This window comes from Apostichopus japonicus, chromosome 2, assembly GCF_037975245.1.
Source record: "Apostichopus japonicus isolate 1M-3 chromosome 2, ASM3797524v1, whole genome shotgun sequence".
Taxonomy (NCBI): domain Eukaryota; kingdom Metazoa; phylum Echinodermata; class Holothuroidea; order Aspidochirotida; family Stichopodidae; genus Apostichopus; species Apostichopus japonicus.
Genome location: NC_092562.1, coordinates 24951516 through 24968911, shown reverse-complemented (window position 1 = coordinate 24968911; position 17396 = coordinate 24951516). Strand labels below are relative to the sequence as shown.

Below are 17396 nucleotides of genomic sequence, written 5' to 3'. Positions count from 1 at the left end.
ACAAGACAGCTGGACATTGTTCCTTAATCCACCCATCTACAACCTCTTTGCATCACTTTATAATTGTATTTTATCTTCTTCGTTTTACAGCCTCACTTTGGGTCAAACGTGTTCTCACATGTTCCATGTAAGTATTTTATCTTGCCCCCTCACTCTGCCTCTCTTCTAACCCCGTCCTCTGAACCTTTCAAATTCATTTGTAGCACCATTTTATCAGAAACTAGACAACCTTGCTTAAAATATCACCCATCCTCTAATGGATAACAAGGTTCCAGAGATTGGGATATATGACACAACAATGTTCCCTTTGTTGAAGAAAAGACCTTCCTGAAAATTTTCTAATTAGCTATGAATACTTCATAATATGTGAATTTTTTAAGTATTTTCAAAACAGCAACTTAAGGACAATATTACTACTGAAACCTTACACCTATATACCAATATACACACCACAATCTAACCCTGTTAGCTTGATTTCAAACAAGCATTCAAGATTTGGACTGACTCCTCTGCAAGTTTCCGGCTACCATGTGAAACGATACCATGGCAAGACAGCATACGAGGGTACCACCTGATTCACGAGAGTTGAGAGGTAAGGGAACAAGAGGCATTTTGTTTTGTACAACCCCCTTCTTCCCCCACCCCACATGCCAGAAATGAGCAAGGCGCAAACCTCCAATCTTAAGGCAGGAGGATAACAGTAGCAGGGAAAAAACAATTGAGTGCTGATGCAAAGAGACTTTTCTATAATAGAACAATAAGTAGATACAAAAGTAAAAGGTTGACCACATTTAAGCAACGAGGATGCACGAAGGCCCTGAATAACTGGCACTGCACTTGAAGGAAGAAAAGGGATATACCATTAACCACTGTTGAACACTTAGATCAAAGTAAAGGGTTACATACTCATGACCAGTTTACCACAATTAAGAGAAAACAGGGGCACAGTCATGGCGGCTGTGCCACACTAGACATCTTGGGATATATTGATCATCACCACTGTGCCTCACTTAAATTAAAGTAAAGGGATCTCGCAGCACCATGAAAGCAAAGGGATTTTTAACTCATCATCACTTTACTTAACACTTTGAATTACAAACCAGGAATATGCAGACTGAATTTGTACACACTTGGATATAGGAAAGGGACACAATTATCACAATGGCTGGAAATAAAAAACTATTGCACTATTTATTGGACAACAAATATCGAATATTGGGATATATTGTTGACACTAATGGTGGGATATATTGACTTGTGGGACAATGTTGAATTATTGGTGGGATATGTTGGTGGGATATATTGATGGGACAGTGTTGAACTATTGGGGGGATAATATTGGTGGGATAATATTGGTGGGATAATATTGGTGGGATAATATTGAAAGGACCTATTTGTGGGACAATGTTGAATTATTGGTGGGATATATTGGTGGGATATATTGATGGGACAGTGTCGAACTATTGGTGGGATAATATTGGTGGGATAATATTGGTGGGATAATATTGAAAGGACCTATTTGTGGGACAATGTTGAACTATTGGGGGGATATATTGGTAGGATAATATTGGTGGGATAATATTGAAAGGAGCTATGTTGGGGAAATTTTTGAACTATTGGTGATATATGTTGGTGGGATATAGCCATGGGCACTATTGGTAGGACAAGCTTGAAATATTTGGTGGGATAATATTGGTGCGATACATTGATGGAAACATATCGGTGGGTCAAAGTTGACCTGTTGCCATGGGATGATCCACACTTAAGTACTAACAAATGTCTGATCTAGGATACATCAAGTGATAACTTATCTCTTAAGTCCAAGTCAAAGCTGTTTTACTCTTTAAAGTTAAATATCTAGCTGACTTGGTGAAAAATTATCGACTAAACTCGGCTAAAGAGCCAGTCTAGAGAAAGCAAAAGGTTGTGTTGTTTTATTCTAATGGGTTTCCTAAAAAAACAGAAAAACAAAGGAAGTTTAAGATGAAATGCAGCTTTATCGATACTTCAAAGTTTATAGCCTCATTGCTGCTTTTGTATTTCTACTTGTTTTGGACAGGATTAGATTTTGACCAACAATTTTGACTCATAGTGGGGAAAGAGTCCTTGCTTCACCAAATGATAACCTGGGCTTAAATAAACTGCCAGTGCTCTCAAGTGTTTTTCCAATAAAGGCATCAGCATTGATATTTTACTTACTACTACTCACAACTTCACAATGTCTAAGTCATGATTTAAAGTTAAAATGTTGAAATGTGAAATATTCAAATATCCAAATTAAACCAATCTGAGACCATTTCAGTAAATTTGGTAACCATACCAGCATACAGGAACGAGGGAAAAAAATAAACTAAACTACAAATAGAAATGTCAACAAAGAAAAGCTTTAATTTTTACCGGACTCACCAGGTACGTGGAGGGGTACGTTAAGGTCTATCTCAGCCACGGGAATGCTGTCCACAGTGGAATTCTCTGCAGCTAAATCTTTCAACTTCTTTTTCTTAGGCTTCAATCGTTTGTCGTCCTAGAAATGAAATGAAGGAAGAGGATCTTGGATATTACTTTGCAAAAATTTCAAATATCTTTTAAATGGAGGAGCCTCACTAGATATATTAATCGATCTTTATGAATGGTCTGGTTCATATCTTGGCATTGTTTTGTTTTTGTAGTAGCTCATTGCTTAATTCTTGTGTTCCATTATAGTTACAACTTTTTCAATAATCTGTAGAAAAATTAAAGTTAGTAGAGGGGGAAAGGGGAGGATAGAGGGTCCCCCCAAGAAAAAAGAAAAGAAAAGATGTGTGGTGCTCTGTTGTGTATGGTTGTCCTCTTTCTAAATTTACCTCCATTTCTTTATTTTTGTTCCTTTCCATATATTCTTAGGTAGAGTATTCTATACCAACTCAAAAGGGTTTCTTTGTACTCTTCCACTTGAAGTCTGTTTTCTGGTTTTCTTCTCTTTTTCTTCTTTTTATTTCAACTTTCAGGTGCTCATCACTCCTCCTCAATATGGTAAGAACTTTTACTTCCAATGTAACCTAACTTTCAAGGTAGAGAGGAACATTGATATGGACCTCTAGCTGTTCACAAGTTTACAAAGAAAGACCTATGATGTGCAGTCTAGCTGTAATTCCCCCCACCGCCCCCCTTGTTTTACTTCCTTTGAGGTTTTAGAACTATTGGACCAAATCTTCTCACCTATCTGCTTAACCACTTCTGAAAGAAGAAATAAGATTTGCCTAATTTTATTTACTCTAAGGTAGTTAGGATTATTGGCCTGATCCTCTAATTAACCTCCTCACCATTTTCTCAAAGAATTAATCTCTGCTAAAAACAGTCTAGATCTTTTTGTGTATCTTTTTTTACCTCATTCTACTTTTACTAGACCGAGCCACTCAACACTTTTCAAGGATATAGTTGTGACATCCAGTCCAGCTGTATATTTATCTGTTTTCTTTTCTTATTTAGTTACTTTGAGGTTGTGGCATTCAATAACATGATCCTCTGACTGAGCCACTCAACATTTCTCAAGGATATAGCTGTGACATCCAGTCCAGCTGTATATTTATCTGTTTTCTTTTCTTATTTAGTTACTTTGAGGTTGTGGCATTCAATAACATGATCCTCTGACTGAGCCACTCAACATTTCTCAAGGATATAGCTGTGACATCCAGTCCAGCTGTATATTTATCTGTTTTCTTTTCTTATTTACTTACTTTGAGGTTGTGGCATTCAATAACATGATCCTCTGACTGAGCCACTCAACACTTTCAAGGAATTAGTTATTACATCCAGTCCAGCTGTATATTTATCTGTTTTCTTTTCTTATTTACTTACTTTGAGGTTGTGGCATTCAATAACATGATCCTCTGACTGAGCCACTCAACACTTTCAAGGAATTAGTTATTACATCCAGTCCAGCTGTATATTTATCTGTTTTCTTTTCTTATTTACTTACTTTGAGGTAGTGGCATTCAATAACATGATCCTATGAACGAGCCACTCAACACTTTCAAGGAATTAGTTATTACATCCAGTCCAGCTGTATATTTATCTGTTTTCTTTTCTTATTTACTTACTTTGAGGTAGTGGCATTCAATAACATGATCCTATGAACGAGCTGCTGACCATGTTTCAAGGCATAAAGACCTTTGACATAGTCTCACTGTTATTTCTGTTGTTTGTTTATAGTTCTCTGTTTTATTAATTTGACTTACTTTGAGGTAGTGAGGATTATTGGCCTGATCCACTCTCCTAGCTGCTCTTCGCTTCTCCATTTCTTCTTCACTGAGTTCTTCATAAACAGGGGTATGATTTACCCTACAGAGAATTAAAAAAAAAAACAAGATTAAAATAAAGATAATCCATAGATACTCCATAAGTTTGTTGATTTCAAGGATTTAAAAGCAACCATTATCATATATCGTTTGGAGTATCTAACAGGTCATGTGCTGACAAAGGGGTATACATCTGCTTACATACACTGTAAGTGTGGTAAATTATCATAGCATCTGACAAACTGATTTTCAACTTTAACATTACAACATACAATGTCAAGGGACAGAAATGGCAACATACTCTCTGATTGCACCGTTAGCCAAAACCTACGATTCCACTGAGAGAACTTACTACCAAACCGAAGAGATTTATCGGATTATCCAACGCTTCATGATATGTATGTCAGACTAGATTATACACATTTCACATTTTTTCACAATGCTACGCTGTAGATACAAAGACTCATATTTACAGCTGTTATTCAAATTAATGAATAAACATGAAATGTGATATTTACCTGTTAGCATCATGAATAAACATGGTATCAATTGTGACTTCATCATCAGAGTCATCAGACGGTGGACTGTTGATCCACTTGTCTAAGTCGAGTCTGAGAAGAAGCAATGGGAGATGTGAAAATATTTGCAAAATTGTATTTCTTGAGATGGTATGATAGAAAACAAAATAAGAAAGTTACCCGGTACAATTCCATTACTGTCTTGTATGATTGTCTTGTAAAAAGTTGAAAGAGGAATAATATGCAGCACTTTAAAAAAGTATTAAGGTCCTCATACTCCATACATTATGAATAGATTACTTTAAAATGCTTTATGACTGTGGAAACTAACCCCTCGGGAACTGGCACTTTCTTTTGGGCTTTAGGAGCGACTGGGTTCAGTTCACCTTCAAAGAGGCCTGTTAACTCCTCGGCCACCCATACATCTTTGTCTAGCAGTTTGTTGACGTACTTCAGAAGCTGGATGATGCAGCAAGCCTGTCATGAAGATATTAAAGTGGAATAGAGTGAGACTTTAAACCTATCAGAGTAGAATGCTTTCTGAACCAACAAATACTGCAGTCACGGCAGATTAGAGGGATTGGAGTTAACTGTGGACAGTTCCATTACATGAACAGAGTGAGTTGAAGATGGATATTTTCAGTCATTCCCACATCTCTCCCCCACCCCCCGCCCCCTCTCCCCATTTGTATGCATGTGACTCACCCTCTTGTATATCTAGGTGTACATTGGCAGTGACTCGTGTGTTATTCAAAAAGCATGAACTTAGTCCATAAGACTCCTGTGTTTATATATATGTTTACACTTCATTCACCCTCTCTACCCAGGTAAGTTTGCATGTGATTGACCCTCTATATTACTCAAAGTCTGCATGTGCAATTAATTTCTCTAGAAGACTCTATACCAGATATCTACTGCAAGATACTCCCTCCTGCACCCCTCCACCACCTTCCACGACTCACCCTCACTTGTACTTCCAGGGTGTGCACTAGCAGCAAACTATGGCAGTTTCTGCTACTACAACATACTCCCTCCTTCAACCCCCACCCCCCCACCACCCTCCACCAGGTGTAGCTAGCATGCTACTCTTGTACGTCCAGGTTTTGCAATTGCAGTGCATTTTGCATATACTTTCTCAAACTTCCACTAGAAGTAATTTATACGCCTCCCTTACTCTATTACACTTCAAGGTGTGCACATTCAGTAGTGTGAAAGTACCATGAAGTGCCGACATATGTGTGCATGTTCTAAAATACTCCCTCTGCCAGCTAACCCCCCTCCCTCACCCTCTCCCCCCGTCCTCCACCTTTCATAACTTGACCTCTCTTGTACTTCCAGGTGTGCACATTCAGTAGTTTGACAGTACCATAAAGTGCATACACATGGATGCATGTTCTAATATTCTCCCTCTGCCAACCAACCCCCCTCCCCTCCTCCACCTTTCGTGACTCACCCTCTCTTGTACTTCCAGGTGTGCACTGGCAGTGAATTGTGGGAGTTTCTCCAGCATGAACAGAGTTGTTTCTTGGCACTTCTCCTTATCTTCCTCCTCTTCCAGCTGGTGTATTATTGCACTGTAAAGTTTGACAATGTTTTGCACATATATACTCTGCAAAAAGACGAAGAGAAGAAAAGAGCTCTTCTAATGGCTGCACGGAAACATTGTTAGTGTTACTTGAACAAGCTAATTACCACACCTTACAATCTGAAAAACACCTACAAGTATACAATATGAATGAATCAAAAGACACAGCGGTAGGCAAAGGGGGGATGGGGGGAGGCAAAGGGGGACAGTGGTAGGCAAACGGGGACATGGGAAGGCAAAGGGGGACAGGGGTAGGCAAAGGGGGACAGGGGTAGGCAAAGGGGACAGCAAAGGGGGACAGAGGTAGGCAAAGGGGGAGGGGGAAGGCAAAGGGGGATGGGAGGCAAGGGGGTAGGGGGAAGTAAAGATGGTGTCAACTGTATGACAATTTATTGTCATTGCTGCATAATATGGTTGATTGTATCACAAGATGGACTTAAATAAGTTACTAGCATTAGGTTTTTCACTACACATTGACATGGTTTCGTTGGGAGTGGGGGCGGTAGGGAACCAGTGCAAAGTGTTACCTGTATGACAACATATTCTTATTGCTATACTTTCACTCCAAAAGCCTGCCGAGTCTTGTTATCCAATCATACACATAGAGATACCAAATATCTCCAGATAGCAAACTGGAGAGAAATGCCCTGATAGCTAAAACAAAACTTAGTCGCTTCTTGTGGGGGTGGGGGGGGGGGTAGCGGAAGGTGTGTACCGTGGAATAAACTATTTTTATTGATTTTACTCTCACTTTTTACAAATAGTCTGTCAAGTTCGTAATCCAATCATACACATAGCGATTCCAAACATCCCCATATGTTAGTTAGGAATCATGTAATGATATCAACAATAGAGCGACTGTCCTCACCAAACCTACCTGTATATGACCTGGTAAGCTAGTGATTCTACCATGGAACATTGCATCCAGGGTGTGTCTAGGGTTCAGTAGATGCTGGGGAAACTCCCCCACGATCCAGGCAGCTGCATACAACACCTCACAAATACCGTTAGCTTGAACAGCTGTGCCAACGATAAGATGAGTGTTCTCTAAAAGTTGAGCCTTGGAAGAAAAAAAAAGTAGAAAATCGATATTAAAATTAGCAAAATATAATCCAAAGTTTAAAAAAATATATAGAAGTAATTTGAAAACTTCAATGTCATTAAGGTAATTAAAACAATAAAAAGAAAAATTTCCAATGATGATTTTCAGGCCTGGACACTCCTCTTCCACCGAAGAAGAAGGAAAGGAAGTCACCAGAGAGTCATCTCACAACTCTTATTACTTTAGTAATTTAATTTTCATCAAATAAACCAAACCGATTATTGGTATCGTCCAATTTAATCTCTTCAAAAATCTGAGTACAGATAGTATATTTTGAATTTTTTTTTTTTTTTTTTTTTTGCGAAAAAAAAGTAAGCTTTCTTCGGCGAAATATCTTCAAAACATGCTTAATACTGTGGCTAGAGGAATTTCAACAGTTGTGAGTTAAAACAATCTGCATTCTTATACAGTGTAAATTGCAGCTGACAAATCCCTATAAAACATAGCCTCTCATTAGGCAAGAGGACAGTCATACTGAACATTTCTGCATCAATACGATGATCTACTGACCATCTGTTTACACGCAAACGGTTGAATGGCCTTGACTCTGATGGCAACATCCAGCATCTGCGATGCGATAAGGTGGCCATGTTTTGTTCCTTCTATTCTGGTCAATTCTACCAAAATGCTAATATACCTGCAAAAAAACAAAAAAAAACAACAATAGCTTTAAGAATTATTTTCAAATTGCAAAGAAGATACTGAAACAAATAAGATTTGTCTAAAGAGTAACATTAAAAATAGCAGTTTAGCAAATAGCATATTAAACTCTATAGTAACAGTATGTCAGAAATGACCGTCAGGGTTCAAAATTATGAATAGAATGTTCAAGAAAACAAGGAATTACTTAGTTTCTTATCTGACATTCACAAAAACAAACAAACAAACAAAAAAGATGCTGTGAAGGGGATTATCTGCTGTCAATTTGCATAACTCAATTCCTATCAAAGTTCATGTCACATCAAATTTTTATCAAGCCTAAAATAACATTTATGATAACTTTCTCTGACACAACATCATGACCTAAGATTTACTTTCAAAGACTTGCATATGATGTAACTGATTGTCTACTTACCACTCAAAGTTAATAATATACTGGTAATTGTTTTGACTACAAATTTGAATAATTTTGGATAGGAGTTCGTCCCTGTAGATGGATCCCTCTGCTTTGTCCACGTGGACCATCAGCTTCTTCACTATCTCCATCAGGTTCTTCTTGGACACCTTGAGAAAGAACATGGCGAAGAGTTGTCATGGTAACACAACGGTACACTTGTGTCATTTGACCAAAGAAATATGGGAGGGGAGGGGGGAGGGGGACAAGTGTCTGTCTCTAGAGTATGGAACAATACAGAACTAGAAACATGTACTTTCTGTTCTACATGGGGTCTTAACTTACTCCCCTCACATACTTTTCTCCACTTCTTTTCACTATGGTTCCATGTGTTCACCCTTCAGTCGCATGTGTTATCCCTTTGGTCTCGTTTTTAACTCACCACCTCCCCTCCATCCTCTAGTTCCATCCGCACTCCCCTCTTTGTCAAGTCTTGTGTATACTCCCTTCCCCCCCCCCCTTTGATCCCATCTCCGATCCAACATGAACTCCTCTTCCGCATAGGATCCAATGTGCCACCCGCCCACTTCCTCCCTCTCAACCAACATGTGCCCCACCCCCCCCATCTTCCCCCAGTGGTCCAACATGTACTAGCAAACTCACCATGCCATAGAGGAGATCCAATGCCCGCAGTCTGATGGACTCATCCCTATCATCCAAACAGTCTAAGATTAGATCTTTGTGGTTCTGGACTGACTTGGGATGTGTTTTCAGGATCTTGCTCATAGCTAACAATCCCAGATATTTCACTGCATGAAACAAGAGACAAAAAATAGAGGTGGTATTGAGACTAGTGCTCTTCTTGTGTCCAGGATGTAAAATCAAATTAAGATGTCACAACTATGAAACACAAGTGAGCCACATATGTATTTGAGGCTATTTGAGGCTATTTGAGGCTAGATAGCAATATTTCTTGTAAATGGTCTATATAACAAAATTAAAATTCTGTACCTTTAGTCATCCTTTAATATTGATCAATTTCTGGAAAACATCATTAAAATATAGCAAGTATTTTTAAGAAAAGTACTCAACTTTGCAGTCTAGCAAGTCATACTCTTAAGAGGGTTAACTTTGAAGTTCACTTCAGTGAGACCACTCTACACTATGCCAAACTCTTCACTTTCACCCACTGAGATGTCTAACCTCCCACTCCAGAAATACCATCTATTTATGTTTCTCTCTTTCTTGTAGTTGTGTGGAATATGAGAGGGGGGCAAGAACAATAAATCATTCTGGCCTCTGTATTTCAAACACATACAAAAAAAGAGTGTACTTAATCTTTTTCAAGGAATAATCTTGCACATATGCAAGACAAATTGAGAAGGGTCCAAAGTGCTTCCCTGTAGGACAGAAATCTCCCCCCCCCCATAATCTCCATCCTCCCACTCCCTCCCTCCCTCACCAGATTTTCAGAAATATTCTTCACACCTTAACATCTTATTAGCAATCAAATGGAAAATGGATAAAGGAATTCTCACTCACAATTTTGATCGGAATCCTCAATAAGAATACGCAACTTCTGGACGCATAGCTGAAAATCAGAGGATAGGGTTGCAAATGGGAAGAGGGCTTTGTTATCTTTTACAGCAATGAAGAATATAAATGCATGCATAACTGATAGAGTAATGGATTAGAATGTTCTTAACTAATGTCTCTTTCTTTCGTCTTTTCGTTCTAATCAGTGACCTTACATTTCATAAATAAATGAACACATACAACCCTCATCAAGATTCGACATGAAAACGCAAACAGTTTCAACATTTAAAATGTAAAACGGTTGTAGAAATCTTCCAAAGATGGTCAAATTTTACAAATACCTAGCAATAGAAACAAACTGCATTTTTTTTGGGGGGGGGGGGGGGGCTTTTGATAAGAAATTTGTCAGAAACAACAAGTTCTTTGCACTGGAGAGGAACACAATCCAATATCTAGTAATATTGCCAAATATTACAAATACCTAGCAATAGAATCAAATTGCAATTTTTTCCCCCCTTGATGAGGCTTTTGAAATTAATTTTTCAGAAACTACAAATTCTTGGCACTGATGAGGAACACACTTCAATTTCTAGCAATATTGTCAAATATCACAAATACCTAGCAATAGTAGCAAATTGCAATTTTGGTTTTTGCTTTGATGGAGCTTTTGATAATAAATTTGTCAGAAACAACAAATTCTTGGCACTGGAGAGGAACACACTGCAGTTTCTAGCAATATTGTCAAATGTTACCAATACCTAGCAATGGAAGCAACTTGCAATTTTTTTACCCCCCCCCCCCCCTTGAGATGGGGCTTTTAATAATATATTTGTCAGAAACAACAAATTATTGGCACTGGAGAGGAACACACTGCAATTTCTAGCAATATTGTCAAATATTACAAATACTGAGCAATAGAAGCAAATTGCAATTTTTTTTTCCCCTGATAATAATAATATTTTTTGGGGGAAAAAAACAAATTTGTCAGAAACAACAAATTCTTGGCACTGGAGAGGAACATGCTGCAACTTGAAGCAGAGCTCACAGTTAAATATTGCAGTACATGGAGAAAATAAAGTCATTTCTTGTGGCTTCAATTCCCCTTTTCTCTTTAGGTCATAGGATACGTACAAATATTGTATTATTGACATTGTGGAGATTTTAAGCTCTACATTGGTAGGTTCGATTTATTCTGTTGCTAAGAAACAGCCAAGCATGATTTGCACACACAAAGCAAAATTTACAAGGAAATATGTTGCAGGGATTGAAAGAGTCTTTTAGTATTAACGGATCAAAGGAGTTCTAACATTTATGATATGATAATGTCTTACTACCTTTGTATGATGAACTCAATCATTTCATCAAAGACAAAGTGACATGGAATTTTCAGAATATGAACAACCACTAAAATATATGTGATAAAGGGGCTTTGTCAGCTTATCATCAAAAGGTAGCTAAACATAACAGCTGTCAATGAATGGACATTTTGGGAGTTAAGTATTTGCCAAATCAGGTGCCTATAAAATTAAAAGACCATTGTCTTTTAAACTTCAAATCAAAGAAAGTGCATAATTGTTAGCTTCACACAGCATGCAGAGACCTAATTAGTTGGATCTCACCAAGTATATCCCTTGCGAACATAACCCGGGGAAGGTCGGGGGTCAAAATTGCAGACGAAGATGAAAGTACCTGTATTGAGGCATTCTGGTCCGGCATTCCTGAAGACAATGAAACCAAGACTGCAGAGTTACAAATTCGAGAGGAAAGAAAAAAAAACGGAGGGAGAGAGAGAGGAGAGAGAGAAAAATAGAGGGAGAAAAAAGGAGAAAAGAGAAAGAAAAAAAAAAGGTTGCCGAGTGAATCTTGAAAAGTGAAACCCATGTACCGTGATGGCATTTATTGGTTCTAAATCCACCAGAGTACTACCCAAACAAAATGCAAACCAGAAAAAAAAAAAAAAAAACTTGTGATAGTTTTAGTTTTTACTGTAAATAACACGGAACACTAAAGCACACATAGCATGCAAGCAAATATGAATGGATTTTGCACAATGATTAACTATATGGGATCATATGCAGCTCAAAATTAACACACAGTGACATTTAAGTTAACAAGGATGTGTTCTGTTATAATATATATATGCATATATATGTATATGCATATATATATATATATATGCATATATGTATATATATATATATATATATATATATATATATATATATATATATATATATATATATGCATATATGTAAATCAATATCTGTATGGATAGATATATGGTGCTTCTGAAACTGCTTAAAAAAATGACTGCTTTTGTAAAAAGAGGGAAAGGGATGGGCGAGGGCGTTGGTAAAAGGTATTACCATGCTAGGAGTGGTAACCATGGTAACCCATTAACAACTATTTGCTTTAATGAATGTGGTTCATTCTAACCTTTACCAAACATACACCAACTGTGAAAATGAGAACGAGAAGCATGCTGTGTAACATTAGTCATGGCAATAAAGTTTCTTAAAACTTCTTTTATCAATTAAAATTTTTTTTTTTGTATCATTTGCAAAGGAGTTTCTTTAAAAAAGATGGAAGTCCTGTATCATACATAACTGTGTTAATTAACTTAAAAAGTTGCATTTTACATCTTGGTTGTCCAAGTGAACATTAGTGCTAATTTTTTGGCTAACATTAATTGACAAAAATCTCAACCGAAGAGATCTATGTGGTTGCAAAAATATGAATGCTCATAGTATCATATAGTTAACCTTTTAGTTCAAATATTGTAAATTCTGTGTCCCACAAAATTAATGCGATAATGCTCTATCTTTTATGATTTGATAATCTGTCAAGCTTGATGCTTAATTTTGTCACAACTGATGTGAATTTGATGGACTTGGGTAACAAATTACTCTCCACTTATGTCATCTGTCGTATAATTAAGAATTCATCATAAAACCACCAGATTGTGAAAAAGTCAAAATGTAAATTGCAATTTCAAGTATGCTGACAATCTATGCCAGACAACTTCCAAAATTTTTGATAAATATGACTTTGTATGGGCCCATTGTAGATGTAAATTTGTACAAATTTATAAGTCTTGAAAATTTTCACAAAAATCCAAATGGGAACAGGTGAAACATCTAGAAAGTATTCATTCAATTGAGGGAGCTGGGCGGGGGGGGGGGGCATTTTCTGATAAATTGAGCAAAATATCTGAAATATTGGAGATATTCAAACAAAATGGACACTTTCTTCCAAAATTAACTGGTATGTCATGATCCTTTTAACACCACCATGAAAAAATGTGAACCGAAGAAGAGACACAAAGAAAAATAGCGAAAGGTTTGAAAATCATTCAAATACATAAATGATAGAAACGATTCTAATGTAGAGTAGTGAAACACAACATATGAGCAAATTCTATAATATCAAGATTTATCAACATCCACAACCACCCTACAGTATCAGAGATGTCAGGCAATACTGATTTTTTTTTTCCCCATTTTAGACTTTACATTTGAGACGATATGACCAATAAGGAAATCAACATCAATGTCTAAAAGTCAAACCTTAGACCAGTAAATTTACGGAAATGGGAGAGACTTGCCCGCTTTTTTCTTTCTTTCAAAAATCTGGTGATATCTTACAGCTTTAAAACCGGTGCAAAATATAATGAATTGATGATTTAAAAATGTGTTCATGTCTTGAAAATATTGTGTACGTTATAGCAGGAGTAGTCATTTATCAATGTGAACTATAATATTTAAAATCCAAGACATCTAATCTACTTTTGTGGAAATTTTTAACAGACAATGTTTTCACTGTTTGTTATAGTATTAACTGCAAATATATCAGAGGTTAAACATTTTCAATTTTGGGCATTCAAAATAATTTGCCTAACATCTGTTTGCGGTACTCTGACAGTTGATCTAAGTTGGATCTACATTATTAGCAGACAAAGAAATGATATTAAAACAGATATCACAGCAAACTGACAACTATAGATGCAAATATAGTTTCACAAAAATCAATGATAAAACAATGAAAAGTTCTTCGTCACTACTCCAGCCAAGGATGTGTAAATATTCTACCTGTACACAATCCCATACACAGATGAATTGGAACCACAAAATTAATCTTAAAAGTCATCAAATGTTCACGCATGACCTTGAAGTTACTGAACCTAACATTTTTCCTCTTCAAACTTCTTTTCAGTCTCTATTTTAACACACTCCATTTATGTAACATTTTTCGTTTTTAAAAACCGAGCCAAGAGACTGGCTCTGAACTGAAGGTGTGTTGGCAAAGTTGACGACCACAGTTTTTGGTCAAATTACTCTTTCAAAAAGTATCTTTCCCATTTCTCGCCTCAAAAAATCAAAGCAAACTCAAATACCATCGCAACAATTTCACTCATCCTTTCATGTTTTTTTTTTCTACTTTTTTTTCCTCTCCACCTCTCTCTCTCTTTGTCAAACCTGCCCGACAGGTCTTATAAACATGAACGGTTTTAGTGACAACTTGAAAGCGAGAGATTTACAAAGTCGAATGAATTTGTACGTTTGGAATGTTGAGGCATGCGTGACATGGAGTAATAGGAGTGGGGAAAAAAAGAGGAAACTAAACTATAGATCACAGATTGACTGATTAATGAGCTCGAATTCTACACATAGAACATCAATCCTTACCTCTACAAGGGAACAGTAATACTAAGTCACCCTTCTCAGCTAATCCAAACCAACATTCCCTTATAATAATATCTGCTCTGCCATATATTGTGAAATCTCACCTACCATGATACCCTCCACACATCCAGACCCACATTTATGCACTCCTTCAGCCACCCCCCCCCCACCCCCTCACTTACTCCCAACAGTTCCATGGCTATCTGCTACATGCCAACTGTTTTAATGCTGCCTTCTACAAATAATTTGTGATAACTGAATTAAGGAATGCTGTGAACATTGAAAAGCAAAATCGATCAATAATTTTAGAATTCCTAAGAAGTGACACTCCATCTTGTCACAGCTTGACTAGTAACAACGCACAGGGTTTGAAATTACAAGAAACTATCATGGCATGGTGCATATACACTATGGCCGCCACCATCCATGCTTTCCCACCTCCCACACTCCTCCCCTCCCCCACCCGACCTCACCATGTATCACAATTGAACACAACTGCCTCTGTATTCACAGAAAATGGCCCCTTCTCTTCTAAAAATTTAATCAAGTCCAACACATTTCAATGGAAATGATTAGATTTTCACATTTATTCCAATTTTGTTTTACCCCACATTGTTAAAAAAATTGCCTTCCAAAACTAAAAACCTTGACCTTCCACATTTATCCTTCAACTAAGAATGAATTATTATTATTATTATAATTTTGTCCATTCCAAGCAGCATATGTCACATAATGCAAAAGAAGTAGATCATGTTTGCTTCTTCTTCAACACACATAATCATTTTGTTTCATAACTGATTTCCACGTTACCTCAATTTCACCAAATCTTGACAAATTATTTTATAACTTTTAAGAAAAGCAACATCACGAAAGACCTCTTCGAACACTCTAATGAAACCGGCACCAATCAATGGCAGAAAGTTTTCACTAAAATTGTGGAATCCGATTTCCGAGTAATGCTTATTTGTTTGTAACTGTCCACAACGAACCATTTTTATAGCTGATATGGAGGTTTTTGGGTGTTATAGTCACAGTGTTGCAATTTAGTAATCACAGTTCACATATTCTAAACAAATGAAATTCCAGACTTTTTCACAAGACCAAAAATACATCGTATGGGTTAACTATGAAGCCTACATACTAATGAGAGACAAGTGTTAGGCTACCTACAGTATAGGAAAAAAATCCTGTTCACCAATTTGCTGTGAAGGGACCATTCAAAGAGTCATGAACACCAAACATGACATGCCCAGTACTCATCATGTTTCACCGCAGTTTGATTTATAAATCTTTAAAGTATCTCACACAGTCTCCAAATTACTTCACTCGTGTAAGTCCTAACATATAAGAAGTGCTCGATTCAGGAACTTTCCTCGCATTCACCAAAGCAAACTTTAAAATTTCAAGGACTTTCAAGACCTAGAAATGAAGTTTTCATTTTGTTCCCTACATTTTCCAGACCACATGGGAACCTTGATTTAATAATCCAAGAATTGCTTTACTCAAAGTCAACAGTTTAACATCCAAAGGAGACAAAGGTCTATGGGAGCGAGATACTTCTCAAAACTTATTCAGACTTTGTCCAGACACACAGACCACCTATGAACCTTAAGGGATAATAGATGTGTGACATTTTAAATTGTCATGAATTCAGGCAATATTGCAAAAGTTTTCCTCTTTTCGAATGGACGACCTAGAAGAATGTTCTTAAATGCAACTTACCTGATATGACTGTGTTGATGCACTCATACAGTAAGGACATTGCAGAGGTGCTGAAGAGGTAGAAAATAGTAAATTAAAGTGTGTTTTTGCTGGAAATTTTCATACAGTACAGAAAGAAGGACAAACTGCTATGGAATGATAAACAATTAATGTCAAAAAGTCTAGCTCAGATAAAAATTGAGATGGGAAGTTAAGCAACCTTTGCAAAGGTTTAACAAGTGACACATAGAGAACACATGGCTTACGTACCAATGGTAAAACAAATTCGCAGTGGCTTTATTAGCTCTCATAGCTTCCAAAAAGTGAGAGGGTTTGTTTTGATAAATTATCAATAATTGAGTAATGAATATTTTGGGAGGTTAAATGTGGAGACTGCTCAGGTTTGATGGGATGAACTGGTCGCGAGTCTGAAGTAGGAAGGGAGGAGACCGTAAATCAGACGAAAATAAATATATTACTGCCAGTACTTGGTGAGAGTAAAAAGCAGCGTATCAAGTAAGATACATAGTCGGAGTTCTTTGCAGCTGATGATTTTTTATAATATCTTTCTTTATCCTTTTCCCCCTTCCCTTTTTTGATTTTTGTTTCCCACTTTTTCATCATTTTTTCCCTATTTTCTTAAATTCAGAACCTGCTTACTTTGCTGTTGGTTTCTAACTTTCACAGAGAAACTACTGTAGTTAACCCAGAAGCAGACTTACAACACTCAACAGGAGCAAGATGATCCAAAACCATATTTACCAACACCCTTAATATCCACCCCTGCAAAGATTACAATTATTATGAATTGGTCGAAATATCTACCGTTACAATGATTAATTCTACTAAAGAACAAATTATAGAAGTTCTTGTTAGTCACGGAAAGCGCCTTGCTGAAGAAAATGATTTGAGTTTGAGACCATAATATAAATACAATGGTG

At 36.9% G+C, this 17396-nt stretch overlaps 1 protein-coding gene across 7 annotated transcripts in view; it reads right to left on the bottom strand.

The window, feature by feature from the left end:
* The window catches only part of LOC139983419 (AP-3 complex subunit delta-1-like), a 63554-nt gene that overhangs the window by 25755 nt on the left and 20403 nt on the right, over nt 1-17396 (bottom strand). For 4 of the 7 annotated variants that reach the window (XM_071996969.1, XM_071997002.1, XM_071996978.1 and 1 more), the window contains exons 9-20: nt 16477-16526; nt 11762-11811; nt 10079-10127; nt 9200-9345; nt 8558-8706; nt 7993-8119; nt 7258-7440; nt 6249-6404; nt 5127-5272; nt 4796-4888; nt 4218-4320; nt 2398-2524 (exon numbers count right to left, since the gene is read on the bottom strand). In XM_071996969.1, the coding sequence (XP_071853070.1) occupies nt 2398-2524; nt 4218-4320; nt 4796-4888; nt 5127-5272; nt 6249-6404; nt 7258-7440; nt 7993-8119; nt 8558-8706; nt 9200-9345; nt 10079-10127; nt 11762-11811; nt 16477-16526 (1379 nt within the window). The remainder of the gene's footprint in view (nt 1-2397; nt 2525-4217; nt 4321-4795; nt 4889-5126; nt 5273-6248; nt 6405-7257; nt 7441-7992; nt 8120-8557; nt 8707-9199; nt 9346-10078; nt 10128-11761; nt 11812-16476; nt 16527-17396) is intronic. The other 3 variants (XM_071996984.1, XM_071996994.1, XM_071996974.1) reach the window with 2 other exon arrangements.